The sequence below is a fragment of the Danio aesculapii genome, chromosome 9 (assembly GCF_903798145.1).
Source record: "Danio aesculapii chromosome 9, fDanAes4.1, whole genome shotgun sequence".
Lineage (NCBI taxonomy): Eukaryota > Metazoa > Chordata > Actinopteri > Cypriniformes > Danionidae > Danio > Danio aesculapii.
In genome coordinates this window covers 55,748,296-55,766,533 of record NC_079443.1, presented here as the reverse complement: position 1 = coordinate 55,766,533, position 18,238 = coordinate 55,748,296, and the positions used below count along the sequence as shown (strand labels likewise).

The 18,238-nt window shown below is 47.1% G+C and overlaps 1 protein-coding gene across 1 annotated transcript in view; it reads right to left on the bottom strand.

The window, feature by feature from the left end:
• LOC130235506 (inactive dipeptidyl peptidase 10-like) overlaps positions 1–18,238 on the bottom strand; it is a 66,592-nt gene that overhangs the window by 10,924 nt on the left and 37,430 nt on the right. Inside the window, exons 4-24 of the mRNA XM_056466094.1 lie at positions 15,416–15,510; positions 15,188–15,262; positions 10,535–10,587; positions 9,996–10,077; positions 9,175–9,295; positions 8,867–9,021; positions 8,671–8,768; positions 8,348–8,471; positions 8,231–8,269; positions 7,666–7,773; positions 7,459–7,550; positions 7,264–7,311; positions 3,685–3,806; positions 3,556–3,600; positions 3,370–3,468; positions 3,183–3,252; positions 2,766–2,960; positions 2,582–2,636; positions 2,369–2,468; positions 2,164–2,222; positions 594–666 (exon numbers count right to left, since the gene is read on the bottom strand). Coding sequence (XP_056322069.1) covers positions 594–666; positions 2,164–2,222; positions 2,369–2,468; positions 2,582–2,636; positions 2,766–2,960; positions 3,183–3,252; positions 3,370–3,468; positions 3,556–3,600; positions 3,685–3,806; positions 7,264–7,311; positions 7,459–7,550; positions 7,666–7,773; positions 8,231–8,269; positions 8,348–8,471; positions 8,671–8,768; positions 8,867–9,021; positions 9,175–9,295; positions 9,996–10,077; positions 10,535–10,587; positions 15,188–15,262; positions 15,416–15,510 — 1,908 coding nt within the window. The remainder of the gene's footprint in view (positions 1–593; positions 667–2,163; positions 2,223–2,368; positions 2,469–2,581; positions 2,637–2,765; positions 2,961–3,182; positions 3,253–3,369; positions 3,469–3,555; positions 3,601–3,684; positions 3,807–7,263; positions 7,312–7,458; positions 7,551–7,665; positions 7,774–8,230; positions 8,270–8,347; positions 8,472–8,670; positions 8,769–8,866; positions 9,022–9,174; positions 9,296–9,995; positions 10,078–10,534; positions 10,588–15,187; positions 15,263–15,415; positions 15,511–18,238) is intronic.

Sequence of the window (18,238 nt, the reverse complement as noted above, 5' to 3'; positions counted from 1 at the left end):
CACACACAGATGGAGGAGGAGAACAGACAGAGTTACACCATCACACACAGACGGAGAGGCGAACAGACAGAGTTACACCATCACACACCGACGGCGAGGAGAACAGACAGAGTTACACCATCACACAGATGGAGGAGAACAGACAGAGTTACACCACTCACACACAGATGGGGAGAACAGACAGAGTTACACCATCACACAAGATGGAGGGGAGAACAGACAGAGTTACACCATCACACACAGATGGAGGAGAACAGACAGAGTTACACCATCACACACAGACGGAGGAGAGAACAGACAGAGTTACACCATCACACCCAGATGGAGGAGAACAAGACAGAGTTACACCCATCACACACAGATGGAGGAGAACAGACAGAGTTACACCATCACACACAGATGGAGGAGAACAGACAGAGTTACACCATCACACACAGATGGAGGAGAACAGACAGAAGATGGGCTGAGAGAGACTGAATTCATGATGAGTTACTTTCAATCTGACCACTGAACAACCTCACACACGCACACACACACACGCATGTACGCGCGCACACACACACACACACACACACACACACACACACACTGACCGTCTGCAGTGGCGTGCAGCAGCATGAGCGTCTGGTCTCTGAAGCCCTGTGGATTCTGCAGGAGACTGGAGAACTAGAGAACACACAACTGTCAGACACACTCAGTAGTCTCACTCACTCTCTCACTCACTCATTCACTCACTCATTAGCACTCACTCACTCATCAGCTCTCATTCATCAGCACTCATTCACTCACTCACTTATCAGCACTCACTTATCAGCACTCACTCATTCACTCACTCACCAGCACTCATTCACTCACTCATCAGCACTCACTTATCAGCACTCACTCATTCACTTACTCATCAGCACTCACTTATCAGCACTCACTCATTCACTCACTCATCAGCACTCATTCACTCACTCATCAGCACTCACTTATCAGCACTCACTTATCAGCACTCACTCATTCACTCACTCACCAGCACTCATTCACTCACTCATCAGCACTCACTTATCAGCACTCACTTATCAGCACTCACTCATTCACTTACTCATCAGCACTCACTTATCAGCACTCACTCATTCACTCACTCATCAGCACTCATTCACTCACTCATCAGCACTCACTTATCAGCACTCACTTATCAGCACTCACTCATTCACTTACTCATCAGCACTCACTTATCAGCACTCATTCACTCACTCATTCACTCACTCATTCACTCACTCATCAGCACTCACTCATCAGCACTCACTCATTCACTCACTCATCAACACTCATTCATCAGCACTCACTCATCAGCACTCACTCATTCACTCACTCATCAGCACTCATTCACTCACTCATCAGCACTCACTCATTCACTCACTCATCAGCACTCATTCACTCACTCATCAGCACTCACTCATCAGCACTCTTGCACTCATTAGCACTCATTCACTCACTCATCAGCACTCACTTATTCACTCACTCATCAGCACTCACTCATTTACTCACTCATTTACTCACTCATCAGCACTCATTCACTCACTCATCAGCACTCACTCATTCACTCACTCATCAGCACTCACTCATTCACTCACTCATCAGCACTCACTCATTTACTCACTCATTTACTCACTCATCAGCACTCATTCACTCACTCATCAGCACTCACTCATTCACTCACTCATCAGCACTCACTCATTCACTCACTCATCAGCACTCACTCATTCACTCACTCATTCACTCACTCATGAGCACTCACTCATCAGCACTCATGCACTCATTCACTCATCAGCACTCATTCACTCACTCATCAGCACTCACTCATTCACTCACTCATTCACTTACTCATCAGCACTCACTCATTCACTCACTCATCAGCACTCACTCATTCACTCATCAGCACTCATTCACTTACTCATCAGCACTCACTCATTCACTCACTCATCAGCACTCACTCATTCACTCACTCATTCACTCACTCATGAGCACTCATGCACTCATTCACTCACTCACTCATCAGCACTCATGCACTCATTCACTTACTCACTCATCAGCACTCATTCACTTACTCATCAGCACTCACTCATTCACTTACTCATCAGCACTCACTCATTCACTCACTCATTAGCACTCACTCACCTGGTACCTGCTGTCGTCCTGAAGTGGGAAACCCAGATAGCGCTCAGAAAAGGCAGAAGCTGCGAGAGAACATTGGGTTAACTCACAGAACAGCAGTCAAACAAACACACACACACACACACACACACACGCACGCACGCACGCACGCACGCACGCATGCACACACGCACGCACGCACGCACACACACTCCTTTCAGTAACTCACCGTACAGGCTCCAGTCGCTCACAGGAGACATGGCGGCAGCACATCTGAACAGTTTCTCAGTGGATTTAATCAGCAGAAGTGCGATGTATCCCCCGTAACCCTGCAGACAGACTAGTGTGTGTAGACCAGTGTGTGTTTCTGCAGTACAGCAGTGTGTGTGTGTGTGTGTGTGTGTGTGTGTGTGTGTGTGTGTGTGTGTAAACTGCATCTTACCCGACCAAACACACCCACTCTGCTGCGGTCGATGTACGGAAACTTCAGCAGGAACCTGGAACAGATGCGCGAGTGTGTGAGTGTGTTTCACAGCTGTGAGTGTGTGTGTGTGTGTGTGTTCACATTTGTGAACAGAGCAGAAGTGTCAGTGTTGGGTCAGTAACAGCGTGAGGAGTGTTCTTACTCCAGCGCCGCCAGCTGGTCCTGCAGCTCCACCGCTCCCAGACGCTTGTGCACTTCCTGTAAAACCTTCTGGCCCTGGAAACCACTTCCTCTGCCGTCCAGGCGAGCCACGATCACACCATCTGAGCTGACCAGCACCGAGTCCCAGTCCAGAGAGAACCGCTCATCCACCTGCTGGCCACCGGGGGCAGCATCACTGATGGAGGAATACAACATCACTCACAGGAAACACACTTCGATTTTCCTCTGATCTTTAGAGGAGACGCGTTCCTCCACCCTGACCCTGTCCAGGGATGACTGTACAGACAGAACTGAACACGGCTGCGCTAAAACACACTTTAACCTGCTGTATTTCTGACTTAAAGTGAATAATCCTCAAAAGATCTGCACACACACACACACACACTCACTCACTTACATCATCAGCAGGAGGGCGTAGCTGCGGGACTCAGAGAAGTCAGGAGGATAGGCAATCTTTAGCGGCAGCTCTGCAGGAACACATGAAGAAGGATGAGCATGAAACTGTGTGTGTGTGTGTGTGTGTGTGTGTGTGTGTGTGTGTGTGTGTGTGTGTGTGTGTGTGTCATCGTCTGAGTGCTTCATACCAAAGTGGTCGGTCTGGATGCTCCTGAACTCCAGCAGCTGGATGCGCTTGTGTCGGAGCGCCGCTTTCAGCACAGAGTTGTTCTCCAGGATATAATAATCTGAGGAAGACGAGCACAATGAGGCAGCAGAACACACACACACACACATGCTCACAGGTCAAGGCATGGGCAAAAGAATATACTCACTGGCAGTGTTAAGGGTGTGTATGATCACTGTGGGTGCACCGGGACCTGCAAAAAACCACAGCACAAACTAGCTCAGCTAGCACACTTATACTGTAGAGCCAACAATAATAATAATAGGCATCCTCATACCTTTGCAGTGCAGCAGCACATGCTGGTTGGTAGGGCTGAAAGTGGCGCTGAAGAATGTGCAGTGAGCTTTATTGAGCTCACAGGTCAGACATCGGCGAGGAAACAAACCCACTGCAGACACACTGAAGAGAGAGACAATGGTCAGAGGACGGAGCCCTGCTGTACACTCACAGAGACAACGGTCAGAGGACGGAGCCCTGCTGTACACTCACAGAGACAGCGGTCAGAGGACGGAGCCCTGCTGTACACTGACAAGAGACAGCGGTCAGAGGACGGAGCCCTGCTGTACACTGACAGAGACAGCGGTCAGAGGACGGAGCCCTGCTGTACACTCACAGAGACAGCGGTCAGAGGACGGAGCCCTGCTGTACACTGACAGAGACAGCGGTCAGAGGACGGAGCCCTGCTGTACACTCACAGAGACAACGGTCAGAGGATGGAGCCCTGCTGTCCACTCACAGAGCCAACGGTCAGAGGACGGAGCCCTGCTGTACACTCAGAGACAGCGGTCAGAGGACGGAGCCCTGCTGTACACTCAGAGACAGCGGTCAGAGGACGGAGCCCTGCTCTACACTCACAGAGACAGCGGTCAGAGGACAGAGCCCTGCTGTACACTTACAGAGACAGCGGTCAGAGGACGGAGCCCTGCTGTACACTTACAGAGACAGCGGTCAGAGGACGGAGCCCTGCTGTACACTCACAGAGACAGCGGTCAGAGGACGGAGCCCTGCTGTACACTCACAGAGACAACGGTCAGAGGACAGAGCCCTGCTGTACACTCACAGAGACAACGGTCAGAGGACAGGAGCCCCTGCTGTACACTCACAGAGACAACGGTCAGAGGACAGAGCCCTGCTGTACACTCACAGAGACAAGCGGTCAGAGGACGGAGCCCTGCTGTACACTCACAGAGACAGCGGTCAGAGGACGGAGCCCTGCTGTACACTCACAGAGACAACGGTCAGAGGACGGAGCCCTGCTGTACACTCACAGAGACAGCGGTCAGAGGACGGAGCCCTGCTGTACACTGACAGAGACAGCGATCAGAGGACGGAGCCCTGCTGTACACTCACAGAGACAGTGGTCAGAGGACGGAGCCCTGCTGTACACTGACAGAGACAGCGGTCAGAGGACGGAGCCCTGCTGTACACTCACAGAGACAGCGGTCAGAGGACAGACCCCTGCTGTACACTCACAGAGACAACGGTCAGAGGACAGAGCCCTGCTGTACACTCACAGAGACAGCGGTCAGAGGACGGAGCCCTGCTGTACACTGACAGAGACAGCGGTCAGAGGACGGAGCCCTGCTGTACACTCACAGAGACAGCGGTCAGAGGACGGAGCCCTGCTGTACACTCACAGAGACAGCGGTCAGAGGACGGAGCCCTGCTGTACACTCACAGAGACAGCGGTCAGAGGACGGAGCCCTGCTGTACACTCACAGAGACAGCGGTCAGAGGACAGACCCCTGCTGTACACTCACAGAGACAACGGTCAGAGGACAGAGCCCTGCTGTACACTCACAGAGACAGCGGTCAGAGGACGGAGCCCTGCTGTACACTCACAGAGACAACGGTCAGAGGACGGAGCCCTGCTGTACACTCACAGAGACAGCGGTCAGGGGATGGACCCCTGCTGTACACTCACAGAGACAGCGCTCAGAGGACGGACCCCTGCTGTACACTCACAGAGCCAACAGTCAGAGGACGGAGCCCTGCTGTACACTCACAGAGACAGCGGTCAGAGGACGGACCCCTGCTGTACACTCACAGAGACAACGGTCAGAGGACGGAGCCCTGCTCTACACTCACAGAGACAGCGGTCAGAGGACGGAGCCCTGCTGTACACTTACAGAGACAGCGGTCAGAGGACGGAGCCCTGCTGTACACTCACAGAGACAACGGTCAGAGGACGGACCCCTGCTGTACACTCACAGAGACAGCGGTCAGAGGACGGAGCCCTGTTGTACACTCACAGAGACAGCGGTCAGAGGATGGACCCCTGTTGTACACTCACAGAGACAACGGTCAGAGGACGGACCCCTGTTGTACACTCACAGAGACAGCGGTAAGAGGACGGACCCCTGTTGTACACTCACAGAGACAGCGGTCAGAGGATGGACCCCTGCTGTACACTCACAGAGACAGCGGTCAGAGGACGGACCCCTGCTGTACACTCACAGAGACAGCGGTCAGAGGATGGACCCCTGCTGTACACTCACAGAGACAGCGGTCAGAGGATGGACCCCTGCTGTACACTCACAGAGGCAACGGTCAGAGGACGGAGCCCTGCTGTACACTCACAGAGACAACAGTCAGAGGACGGACCCCTGCTGTACACTCACAGAGCCAACAGTCAGAGGACGGACCCCTGCTGTACATTCACAGAGCCAACAGTCAGAGGACGGAGCCCTGCTGTACACTCACAGAGGCAACGGTCAGAGGACGGACCCCTGCTGTACACTCACAGAGACAGCGGTCAGAGGATGGACCCCTGCTGTACACTCACAGAGACAGCGGTCAGAGGACGGACCCCTGCTGTACACTCACAGAGGCAACGGTCAGAGGACGGAGCCCTGCTGTACACTCACAGAGACAACAGTCAGAGGACGGACCCCTGCTGTACACTCACAGAGGCAACGGTCAGAGGACGGAGCCCTGCTGTACACTCACAGAGGCAACGGTCAGAGGACGGAGCCCTGCTGTACACTCACAGAGACAGCGGTCAGAGGACGGACCCCTGCTGTACACTCACAGAGGCAACGGTCAGAGGACGGAGCCCTGCTGTACACTCACAGAGACAGCGGTCAGAGGACGGACCCCTGCTGTACACTCACAGAGGCAACGGTCAGAGGACGGAGCCCTGCTGTACACTCACAGAGACAACAGTCAGAGGACGGACCCCTGCTGTACACTCACAGAGGCAACGGTCAGAGGACGGACCCCTGCTGTACACTCACAGAGCCAACAGTCAGAGGACGGAGCCCTGCTCTACACTCACAGAGACAGCGGTCAGAGGACGGAGCCCTGCTGTACACTCACAGAGGCAACGGTCAGAGGACGGAGCCCTGCTGTACACTCACAGAGACAGCGGTCAGAGGACGGACCCCTGCTGTACACTCACAGAGGCAACGGTCAGAGGACGGAGCCCTGCTGTACACTCACAGAGACAGCGGTCAGAGGACGGACCCCTGCTCTACACTCACAGAGACAGCGGTCAGAGGACGGAGCCCTGCTGTACACTTACAGAGACAGCGGTCAGAGGACGGACCCCTGCTGTACACTCACAGAGGCAACAGTCAGAGGACGGAGCCCTGCTGTACACTCACAGAGACAGCGGTCAGAGGACGGAGCCCTGCTGTACACTCACAGAGACAGCGGTCAGAGGACGGAGCCCTGCTGTACACTTACAGAGACAGCGGTCAGAGGACGGAGCCCTGCTGTACACTCACAGAGACAGCGGTCAGAGGACGGACCCCTGCTCTACACTCACATCATCACATGATCGTCCTGCAGTGCTGATGATAAATAAACAGCATGTAAAAGTATAAGGAGAGATGGAGATGAGCAGGAGTCTCACCTGTGGAGCTGCCGGCGGGTCGGGGAGCCCTCAGTGCTCAGGAAGTATCTGCATCACAACACAGAACCGTTTATCATGTGATTAAAACATCCTGATCAGATGTGCTGCAGTTGGTCATGTTCATGGTGTGCTTGATCATTCACAGCAGAAGCAGCCGTGTGTCAGTTCTGCTGCATCTGCTGTGTGTTTACTCACAGGCTCTGTGTGTTCTCATCATACGCCAGAATCTGCGTCACCTCCCAGTTCCCGGACGTCAGGTGCCGCACCTCATTCTGGTCTGCCCGCATCTGAACACACACACAATCATCATCAGCGCCCGCCGGACACACACCACACTGACACATACACATCATCAGAATCCGCTGGACACACACACACACACAAACACCTGCGCAGACATACCTGAGCGGTGAACATGGCGATGTGCTGGAAGTCTCCGCGTCCGCCCTGCTTCACGGGGACGGTCAGGAAGAAGCGTGCGGCGTCTCTGGAGAAGAACGGCTCCTGATTCTGCAGAACACACACCAATACTGTCTGAACACCTGATGAACACACACACTGCAGCACACACTCACCTGTCTGCAACACTCAACACACGCTCACCTGTCTGCGACACTCAACACACACTCACTTGTCTGCAACACTCAACACACACTCACCTGTCTGCAACACTCAACACACACTCACCTGTCTGCAACACTCAACACACACTCACCTGTCTGCAACACTCAACACACACTCACCTGTCTGCAACACTCAACACACACTCACCTGTCTGCAACACTCAACACACACTCACCTGTCTGCAACACTCAACACACACTCACCTGTCTGCAACACTCAACACACACTCACCTGTCTGCAACACTCAACACACACTCACCTGTCTGCAACACTCAACACACACTCACCTGTCTGCAACACTCAACACACACTCACCTGTCTGCAACACTCAACACACACTCACCTGTCTGGACAGCCACAGGTCTGAGGTTTCCTCGTGCCTCTGCAAAAATATATATATATATGATTATCACATCAGTCCTGTACACAAGTGTGTGTGTGTGTGTGTGTGTGTGCGCACCTTGATGCAGGCTCCAGTGCTGGAGTCACACACAGTAAGCACGGAGACGTTCTGTGGTCGGTTTAACCAGCGCACCGCTGTCTTGGTCTTACTGATCCACTTCACCATCACCACATAATGCTCCCTAAACACACGCACACACACACACACGCACACAGAGCATTAGTCAGTCACTTCAGTCTCCATCTCACACACACACACACGCACACACACACACACACACGCACACACACACACACACACACACACGCACACAGAGCATTAGTCAGTCACTTCAGTCTCCATCTCACACACACACACACACACACACACACACACACTACCTGAGCTTGAGCTCGTCTGGCGGTGTGAGCTCCAGTGTGTGTGTTGGGCCGTACAGATTGACCACGAACAGTTTGACCATGGGGTTGGGCTGACCGGCCTGAAAACACACACACAGAAACATGAACAGCAGATAAACACACACACACATAAACTCTCTGACACTCCTGCAGCACACTTGTGTCCACAGGCTCATACCTTCGGGTACGGGTACTGTTTGCCTTTGGGGTAAGCTGAGCCGGTGAAGGTGGGCAGTGCCATGTTGGGCACCAGACTGTCATTCAGGACCAGAAAGGCCAAGCGCTCGCCATCAGGAGACCACCAGTGGGCCACGTGTGTGTGCAGCACCTCCTCTGTTCACACACACACACACACACACACACACACAGGATAACTCACTGTCCCCTATGACATATTCAGAGTTCAGTGCTGTTTCAGTCAAACACTAATGAGTCCACTTGTTGCACACTAACACAGGGAGTCATCATGATGTCATACAGACCCACCTTCATACAGCCAATCAGCGATGCCGTTATAGACCACGCCCTCCTTCCCTGATGATGTCAGTCTGAGCGAGTTACTCCTGACGTCCGACTGATAGTAAATATTATTTTCAAATATATACACCTGCGCACACACACACACACACACACACACACACACACACACACACACACACACACACACACACACACACACACGGATGACATTTAAACAGCACATCTCCAGTGTTGTTTGATTAAATACTGAGCTTTGATTTAGGCCCAATCCCGGTTCTGCCCCTTGCTCTGGGTCAGTGTGTTCTCCTGATTCTCTCCGTCTTGTAGGGCTTGAGGATCAGGCAGAGATTTTTCAGAGCTACACTACTGATGAAGGGTTGTGAGGGTTTCTCTGAGCTACAGCTGCAACACTGAGCATGGAGATCCACTCATGGAAATAAAGGAGCATTAATCTGGTCTTCAGTACAGACCAGCGTCTGATTTATTATTCAGAACAACATTAATGAGCTCCAGTCAAGATCCTCAGAGACATCAGAGCAGTGTTCAGTGGTCTAAGTGCTGGAGCGCATGACGTCGAGTGCCTTTTCCACACCCTGCAGGCGCACAGAGCGCTCCCACAAACACACACACCACAGCAGCGCTCTCAGCGGAGCATTTCAGCTCGTTAATTCAGAAGATTAGCATCAATGCTCACGCAACACATTACGCTCCACCTCTATATGGGTTAGGGTTAGGGTTAGTTCCCCATTGCTGAGGAGGGTATTTGGGTCCACACTACTGCACACTGTGTCAGGGGTAAAACAGAACTGGGGCGGCCCGAGACTCACCAGCTGCTGACCCTGAACGCCCCACGCCGCATGCTGCAGTTTAGAGTTCAACACCTCTGGAGGATCCAGCTGCAGAACCTCCCTACACACACGAACACACACACACACACACACACACATGAGACAGCAGAGACACACACACACTATGATAATTGTTTTTTTTGGCTGCACATGAACACTGAACTCTAAAGCTCATAATAAGGTGTGTGTGTGTGTGTGTGTGTGTGTGTGTGTGTGTGTGTGTGTGTGTGTGTGTGTGTATTATGAGAGAGATTTTGTGTGAGTGTGTGTTTTTTTGTGTGGGGGTGTGTTTGTGTGTGTGTGAGACATTGTGTGTTTTTGTGTTCGTGGGGGTGTGTATATCTGTGTGTGTGTGTGTGTGTGTGTGTGTGTGTGTGTTTTATGAGAGAGATTTTGTGTGAGTGTGTGTTTGTTTGTGTAGGGGTGTGTTTGTGTGAGACATTGTGTGTTTTTGTGTGCATGTGTGTGTGTGTGTGTGTGTGTGTGTGTGTGTGTGTGTGTGTACAGCTCTCCTTCACCTGGTCTGAACGCTGTAAATGATGTAAGAGGCTGTGAAGGAGTGCCGGTAAATCTGCGGTCAGAAAACAAACACTGATATTCAGTAATAATCTCCCCCAGATTCAGGCTTTAATTCCATTCACCACAGAGAACAGTACATATCATCTTCAACAGTGAAACAGCACTCAAATTATTAATAATGAATCATATTTCCAGAGTTCACCCTCAGCTGATGATTGATTATAAAGCTTGTATGTCCCGGGAGAGAGCCCTGAGCTCATGAGATCCTCGAGTCCAGGGCTCTCTCTCGTTTGCAGGGTGAGAGGAGAGTTTGGATGACCTCCCCTGCTGTTTGTAGCTAATGAGCAATTATGGATAGCTCTTAAGAGATATCTACTTACTAGGAGCACGTCTAAGTGCTGATTTGGATTAGTCAATTAACTTAAGTTGCATGTTTTTGGATGGTGGGAGAAAACCGGGGGACCCAACAGAAACCCCACGCAAGCACTGGGAGGACATGTAAACTGCACAGAGAAATGTTCACTGGCTTGGTAAGGACTAGAACGTGACGTTCTTGCTGCGAGGCAACTGTGCTAACCTCTGGGCCACCGTGCCACCCATCTAGAAAAGGAGGAGGAGTAGGGGTGGAGGGGGGATTCTTCAAAACTGATGGCTATAGTATGGAACATAGGTTATTTATGGAGACTCAGGGATTGTCTGATTGGTGAATCATATATTGGCTAATGCGGGACCAGCTGTGATCAATCATAAGCACGTGATCCTCTCGAAATTAGCTCATATATAGCTGAATCAGGATCTGCCTTGTGTTTGACAGACCCATTTCAGGTGATTTCTGCTCATCTCTGGAGCCCAAATAAAGACCTGTACTGAAATCTGAGAGGATTCGGTTTCTCCTCGCCGCACCACACAGCAGTCTGCAGGACAGCAGTGAAAACATCAGACATAGCTGATTAAAACTGATTCCTGGGCTGCTGTAGCGACTGCCTTTATGCTGAATCATGCTTTGATCTGCTGGATAAGCGTCTGCTCACACCCCGAGAGCAGCAGTCATTAGGTTTAGTGCTCTAAATGTGTTTATGGGTATTCATTACACACACTTTGAAATACTGGATTCTGATTGGTCAGTCGCCACATCCCAAGGTATGTAATTCCCAAATAACAACTGCTGAAACGAACTAGTAACACATGCTCGCCCGGGACCTTACAATCCTTACTGAATACATTTGCATCTCAGCGTATACGTTTCTCTGTCTCTGCTGCATATTTGAGTGTTTGGCGCCATCTTGTGGCCGAATAATACACAGGTTAGTGGATGCAGCTGTTTTCATTTCTGTCGGTTTTGACTTTAATTAAAGGATTAGTCTATTCTGGTGCAGAACAGTGTTTGGTGTCTATGCTTTAAGTTTTAGACCAGTGGCCATGTTATAATCAGGATAAAGCACATCCAGCCGGCTGAAGAACTGTTCAGTCTCTAGTACTGTTAGGGTTATGTTATGGTTATATTGTGGTTATGCTATAGTATTGTTAGGGTTATGTTATGGTTATATTGTGGTTATGCTATAATACTGTTAGGGTTACGTTATGGTTATATTGTGGTTATGCTATAGTACTGTTAGGGTTATGTTATGGTTATATTGTGGTTATGCTATAGTACTGTTAGGGTTATGTTATGGTTATATTGTGGTTATGCTATAATACTGTTAGGGTTACGTTATGGTTATATTGGGCTTATGCTATAGTACTGTTAGGGTTATGTTATGGTTATATTTGGGTTATGCTATAGTAATGTTAGGGTTACGTTATGGTTATATTGTGGTTATGCTATAATACTGTTAGGGTTACGTTATGGTTATATTGTGGTTATGCTATAATACTGTTAGGGTTATGTTATGGTTATATTGGGGTTATGCTATAATACTGTTAGGGTTATGTTATGGTTATATTGTGGTTATGCTATAATACTGTTAGGGTTATGTTATGGTTATATTGGGGTTATACTATAATACTGTTAGGGTTACGTTATGGTTATATTGGGGTTATGCTATAATACTGTTAGGGTTATGTTATGGTTATATTGGGGTTATGCTATAGTAATGTTAGGGTTACGTTATGGTTATATTGGGGTTATGCTATAGTACTGTTAGGGTTACGTTATGGTTATATTGGGGTTATGCTATAGTACTGTTAGGGTTACGTTATGGTTATATTGTGGTTATGCTATAATACTGTTAGGGTTACGTTATGGTTATATTGGGGTTATGCTATAGTACTGTTAGGGTTATGTTATGGTTATATTGTGGTTATGCTATATTACTGTTAGGGTTAGGTTATGGTTATATTGTGGTTATGCTATAATACTGTTAGGGTTACGTTATGGTTATATTGGGGTTATGCTATAATACTGTTAGGGTTACGTTAAGGTTATATTGGGGTTATGCTATAGTACTGTTAAGGTTACGTTATGGTTATATAAGGGTTATGCTATAGTAGTTAGGGTTAGGTTATGGTTATATAGGGGTTATGCTATAGTACTGTTAGGGTTATGTTATGGTTATATTGGGGTTATGCTATAGTACTGTTAGGGTTACGTTATGGTTATATTGGGGTTATGCTATAGTAGTTAGGGTTAGGTTATGGTTATATAGGGGTTATGCTATAGTACTGTTAGGGTTACGTTATGGTTATATTGGGGTTATGCTATAGTACTGTTAGGGTTACGTTATGGTTATATTGGGGTTATGCTATAGTACTGTTAGGGTTATGTTATGGTTATATTGGGGTTATGCTATAGTACTGTTAGGGTTATGTTATGGTTATATTGGGGTTATGCTATAGTACTGTTAGGGTTACGTTATGGTTATATAGGGGTTATGCTATAGTACTGTTAGGGTTACGTTATGGTTATATTGGGGTTATGCTATAGTAGTTATGGTTATATGGTTATCCTTAATCGTTCTGACTAACTAGTCAAGCTGCTTAGGAACGATAATTATTGTGAAAAGTGCTCTACGAGTAAACTTCAACTGAATGTTAGAGGTATGTGATGGTAATCGTATTGTGATGTTAGGGTTATGGTTATGCTATGGTTTTGTTATGATTATATTAGGGTTGTGTTATGGTTATGTTATGGTTGTGGTTATGTTATGATTGTTTTAGTTATGTTATGGTTATGTTTTAGTTATGCTATGGTTATGTTATAGTTATGTAATGGTTATGTTACGGTTATGTTTTAGTTATGCTATGGTTATGTTATGGTTATGTTATTATTATGTTTTGGTTATGTTATTATTATGTTATGGTTATGTTTTGGTTATGTTTTAGTTATGCTATGGTTATGTTAGGGTTGTGTTATGGTTATGCTAGGCTTACTACGTATTGGTTATGTTATGGTTATTATGTTTTGGTTATGTTATGGTTATGTTTGGGTTGTGTTATGGTTATGCTATGGTTATGTTAGGTAATGATTACGCGTTGGTTATGTTATGGTTATGTTATGATTATGTTTTGGTTATGGTATGGTTATGCTATGGTTATGTTAGGTTATGATTACGCGTTGGTTATGTTATGGTTATGTTTTAGTTATGCTATGGTTATGTTATGTAATTGTTATGTTATGGTTATGTTATGGTTATGTTTTAGTTATGCTATGGTTATGTTATGTAATTGTTATGTTATGGTTATGTTATGATTATGTTTTGGTTATGTTATGGTTATGTTTTAGTTATGCTATGGTTATGTTATGTAATTGTTATGTTATGGTTATGTTATGATTATGTTTTGGTTATGTTATGGTTATGTTTTAGTTATGCTATGGTTATGTTATGTAATTGTTATGTTATTGTTATGTTATGATTATGTTTTGGTTATGTTATGGTTATGTTTTAGTTATGCTATGGTTATGTTATGTAACTGTTATTTTATGGTTATGTTATGATTATGTTTTGGTTATGTTATGGTTATGTTTTAGTTATGATATGGTTATGTTATTGTTATGTAATGGTTATGTTATGATTATGTTTTGGTTATGTTAGGGTTGTGTTATGGCTATGCTATGGTTATGTTAGGTTATGATTACGCATTGGTTCTGTTATGGTTATGTTATGGTTATGTTTTGCTTATGTTATGATTATGTTTTGGTTGTGTTATGGTTATGCTATGGTTATGTTAGGTTACGATTACGCGTTAGTTATGTTATGGTTATGTTATGATTATATTTTGGTTATGTTATAGTTGTGTTTGGGTTATGGTTATGCTATGGTTATGTTAGTGTTATGGTTATGTTGTGGTTATGTTAGGTTATGATTATGCTTTGGTTATGTTGATTATATTTTGGTTATGTTATAGTTATGCTATGGTTATGTTAGTGTTATGGTTATGTTGTGGTTATGCTATGGTTATGTTCGTGTTATGGTTATGTTAGGGTTATTTTAAGGCTCTGTGCATAGGCTGTGGATAGAGGGACAGAAACTCTCTGTTTTCATCACAGACGTCTTCATTTGTGCTCAGATGAACAAGAGTCTTACAGGTTTGCAGCAGTATAACAGTGAGAAATGAATGACAGAATGTCCACTTTTAAACAATCCTCTTAAACACTATAACTCTCTGTGAACAGCCGGCGCCTGTTCAATGCCAGAAACAGAAACAGCCCAAACCTGCTTGACGTTGTAGGCGAACAGCACATACTTCATATCGGGGCTGATGGAGTATCTGGTGGCTTTGAAAGTGTCCTGTAGACAGAAAACAGCCGGAAGATCATCATCATCATCATCATCATCATCATCATCACTGCACTACAGCCTTCACTAGAACATTGATCAGTCATCAGCTAATGATCTGCATGAGCCTGGCGGGGTGTGTGTGTGTGTGTGTGTGTCACTCACAAACGTGGAGTTCTTCAGCACGATCTCCGTCTCGTTGGTCAGGATGTTGAATCTGATCACGTGTCCGTTGTGGTTTCTGTAAATCACCTCCGACTCTGGAAGAAGCACAGAGTCACGGCACCGTCTGTCAAACACTGATCATTTGGGTTTTCATGTCCTGTTAGTGACATGTGGAGCTGTTTAATCATCATCTGTTTCAGCATCAGCAGTGCTGTGTGTGTGTGTGTGTGTGTGTGTGTGTGTGTGTGTGTGTGTGTGTGTGTGTGTGTGTGTTTTCCACAGCAGCACAATAAAGCATTCATGACTACAGCAGAAACACACCATTAAATATTCATCCTCGCGTGCTCTGAAGATGCCTTCTGTCACTCTCAGCATCACACTGGACACACACACTCCAGTTATAGCAAACACACACGCGCACGCACACACACTCCAGTTACAACACAGACACACACACTCCAATTACACCACACTCTCGCTCACACACACACACACACACACACACACACACACACACACACACACACACACACACACTACAATTACACCACACTCTCTCACACACACTCCAGTTACAACACACTCTTACACACACACTCACACACACACACACACACACACACAGAAACTCTCTCTCACACACACTCCAGTTACAGCACACTCTCTCACACACACACACACACACACACACACACACACACACAATGAAATATTCATGCTGCTGCTGCTGCCAGTGTCAGACCTGAGAGCTCCTTCCCCTTCCTGTTTCCATAGCAACTAGCACATCCAACACACATTCAGTACACACACACACACACACTCACACACACAAATCCATTATACAGACACTATACACAGACACACACACACACACACACACACACATATGTACAATCCCAAATCTGAAAAGACAGCAGTGATCTCCAGATGGACTCTGGCTTGTGCAGACGATACTAACATTATGTCATGTGTTCCTCCTCATTATTACTGTGTGTGTTATCAGCAGGACTGTGTGCTGAATGTGGTTCTGCATTGTCTTGTTGAACTCTGCATGCACGTCTCTGGAGAAGAAGGCAGCATACTGTGCTCCAGAATCTCTCTGTGCTGTTCAGCATTAATGGAGCATCACTGTAGTGAAGTTACCTTTTCCAAGAGTACTGACACAAGCCCAGACCACGACAGAGCCTGGCTTATGGACTTGTTGCTGGTAACAGTCTGGATGATCCTTTTCTTCTTTGGTCCGGAGCACACGGCGTCCATTTCTCCCAATAACACCTGAAACACTGCTTCATCTGAGCACAGTACACGTCTCTCTGTGTGATGGTCCATCCCAGAGAAGTGGACGGCGCTTCTGGACACTGTTAACATAGGGCTTCCTTTTGGCACAGTACAGTTTGACTGGCATTTGTGGATGTGACTCTGTATTGTGGTACTTGTCAAAGGTTTACCGCAGTAGTCCTGAGCCCATGTGCTGATCTGGCTCATAGATGAATGAGGATTCTTGATGCAGCGCCCCCTGAGGGGTCGGAGGTCACGGTTGTTCAGCTTAGGCTTGCGCTCTTGTCCTTTACGCACTGAAAATCCTCCAGATTCTTCAATCTTTAATGATGTTCTGCACTGTTGAAGGTGAAATATCCACATGTCTTCCTCTCTTTCTCTGAGGAACATTGTGTTTACACATCTCAAACATTTCCTCTCATATCTGTGCTCAAACTGGCGATCCTCGGCCCATCTCTGCTCCTAAAGGACTAGACCTTTACTGATGCTGCTTTGATACCAGATCATAATCACCATCACCTGTGGACATCACCTGATTCACATCATTATTCAGCAGGTCACCTGATCACTGCCCTGAACTGATCCTGGAGTGTGCTGCAGCTCTGAATGACAGGAGAGGATGGAGATTTACAGATGAACTGAAGCTGAGCAGACACAACAGCAGATATTCTGTGTTCATATCATCTGCGATCACTGGAGATCACTGCTTTCTCTTTTATTTGTGTTTCCCACACTGTCCAAACCTTCTGATATGGGGTTGTACATAAACATCAGGCACTCAGACACACACACACACACACACACGCACACACGCACACACACACACACACACACTCAGCTTGATCAATGATATAGTCTGCAGATGAAGCACTGCTGTTTCTCAGTGGAGATGTTGATGATTGTTGATCGTGCTCTCCAGATAAACACACACTGTCCACAGAGCCGCCGCTGCCTCCTCCGTCACTCAGAGGGACACGGTGGATTACTCTCCGCATGCTTTAGAATCTCAGACGCTGGTATTCACAGAGTGAGTGGATGGGTTCACACACACACTCGGGTCATAACTCTTCACTAGGCCCACACAGAATCTGCACGCGCAGAACTCAGCAGAGTTTTAGCCCATCATTAATTCTGTTTATTTACTAGAGTAAATGTGTGTAAATCTAATTTTATTCTGTTTTTATATTATTTACAGTAATATTATTGACTAATATGATCATGTTGATCTGATTTATGTACAGTGCAGTGTGTACAGTCATATTCTCTGTCTTTCAGTAGAGATATTATATGAGAGACTTGCTTTGTTCACCAGATAAAGTGGATCTAACTGGATTTGCATTGTTAACATTAAATAAAAGTTAAGGAGAGATTATTGTTTATTTCACATATTAAGGTTTTAGTTATGAAACTCCCAAAAATAACTCAGCAGAATTAGCAGAGGACGTCCGCAGGTTCCGTCTGGCCCTACTCTTCACACACAGATCGCTGCTGTTGTTCTGTGGTTTACAGTGATGATGGATCAGTGATGAAGAGCAGGAGACGCTC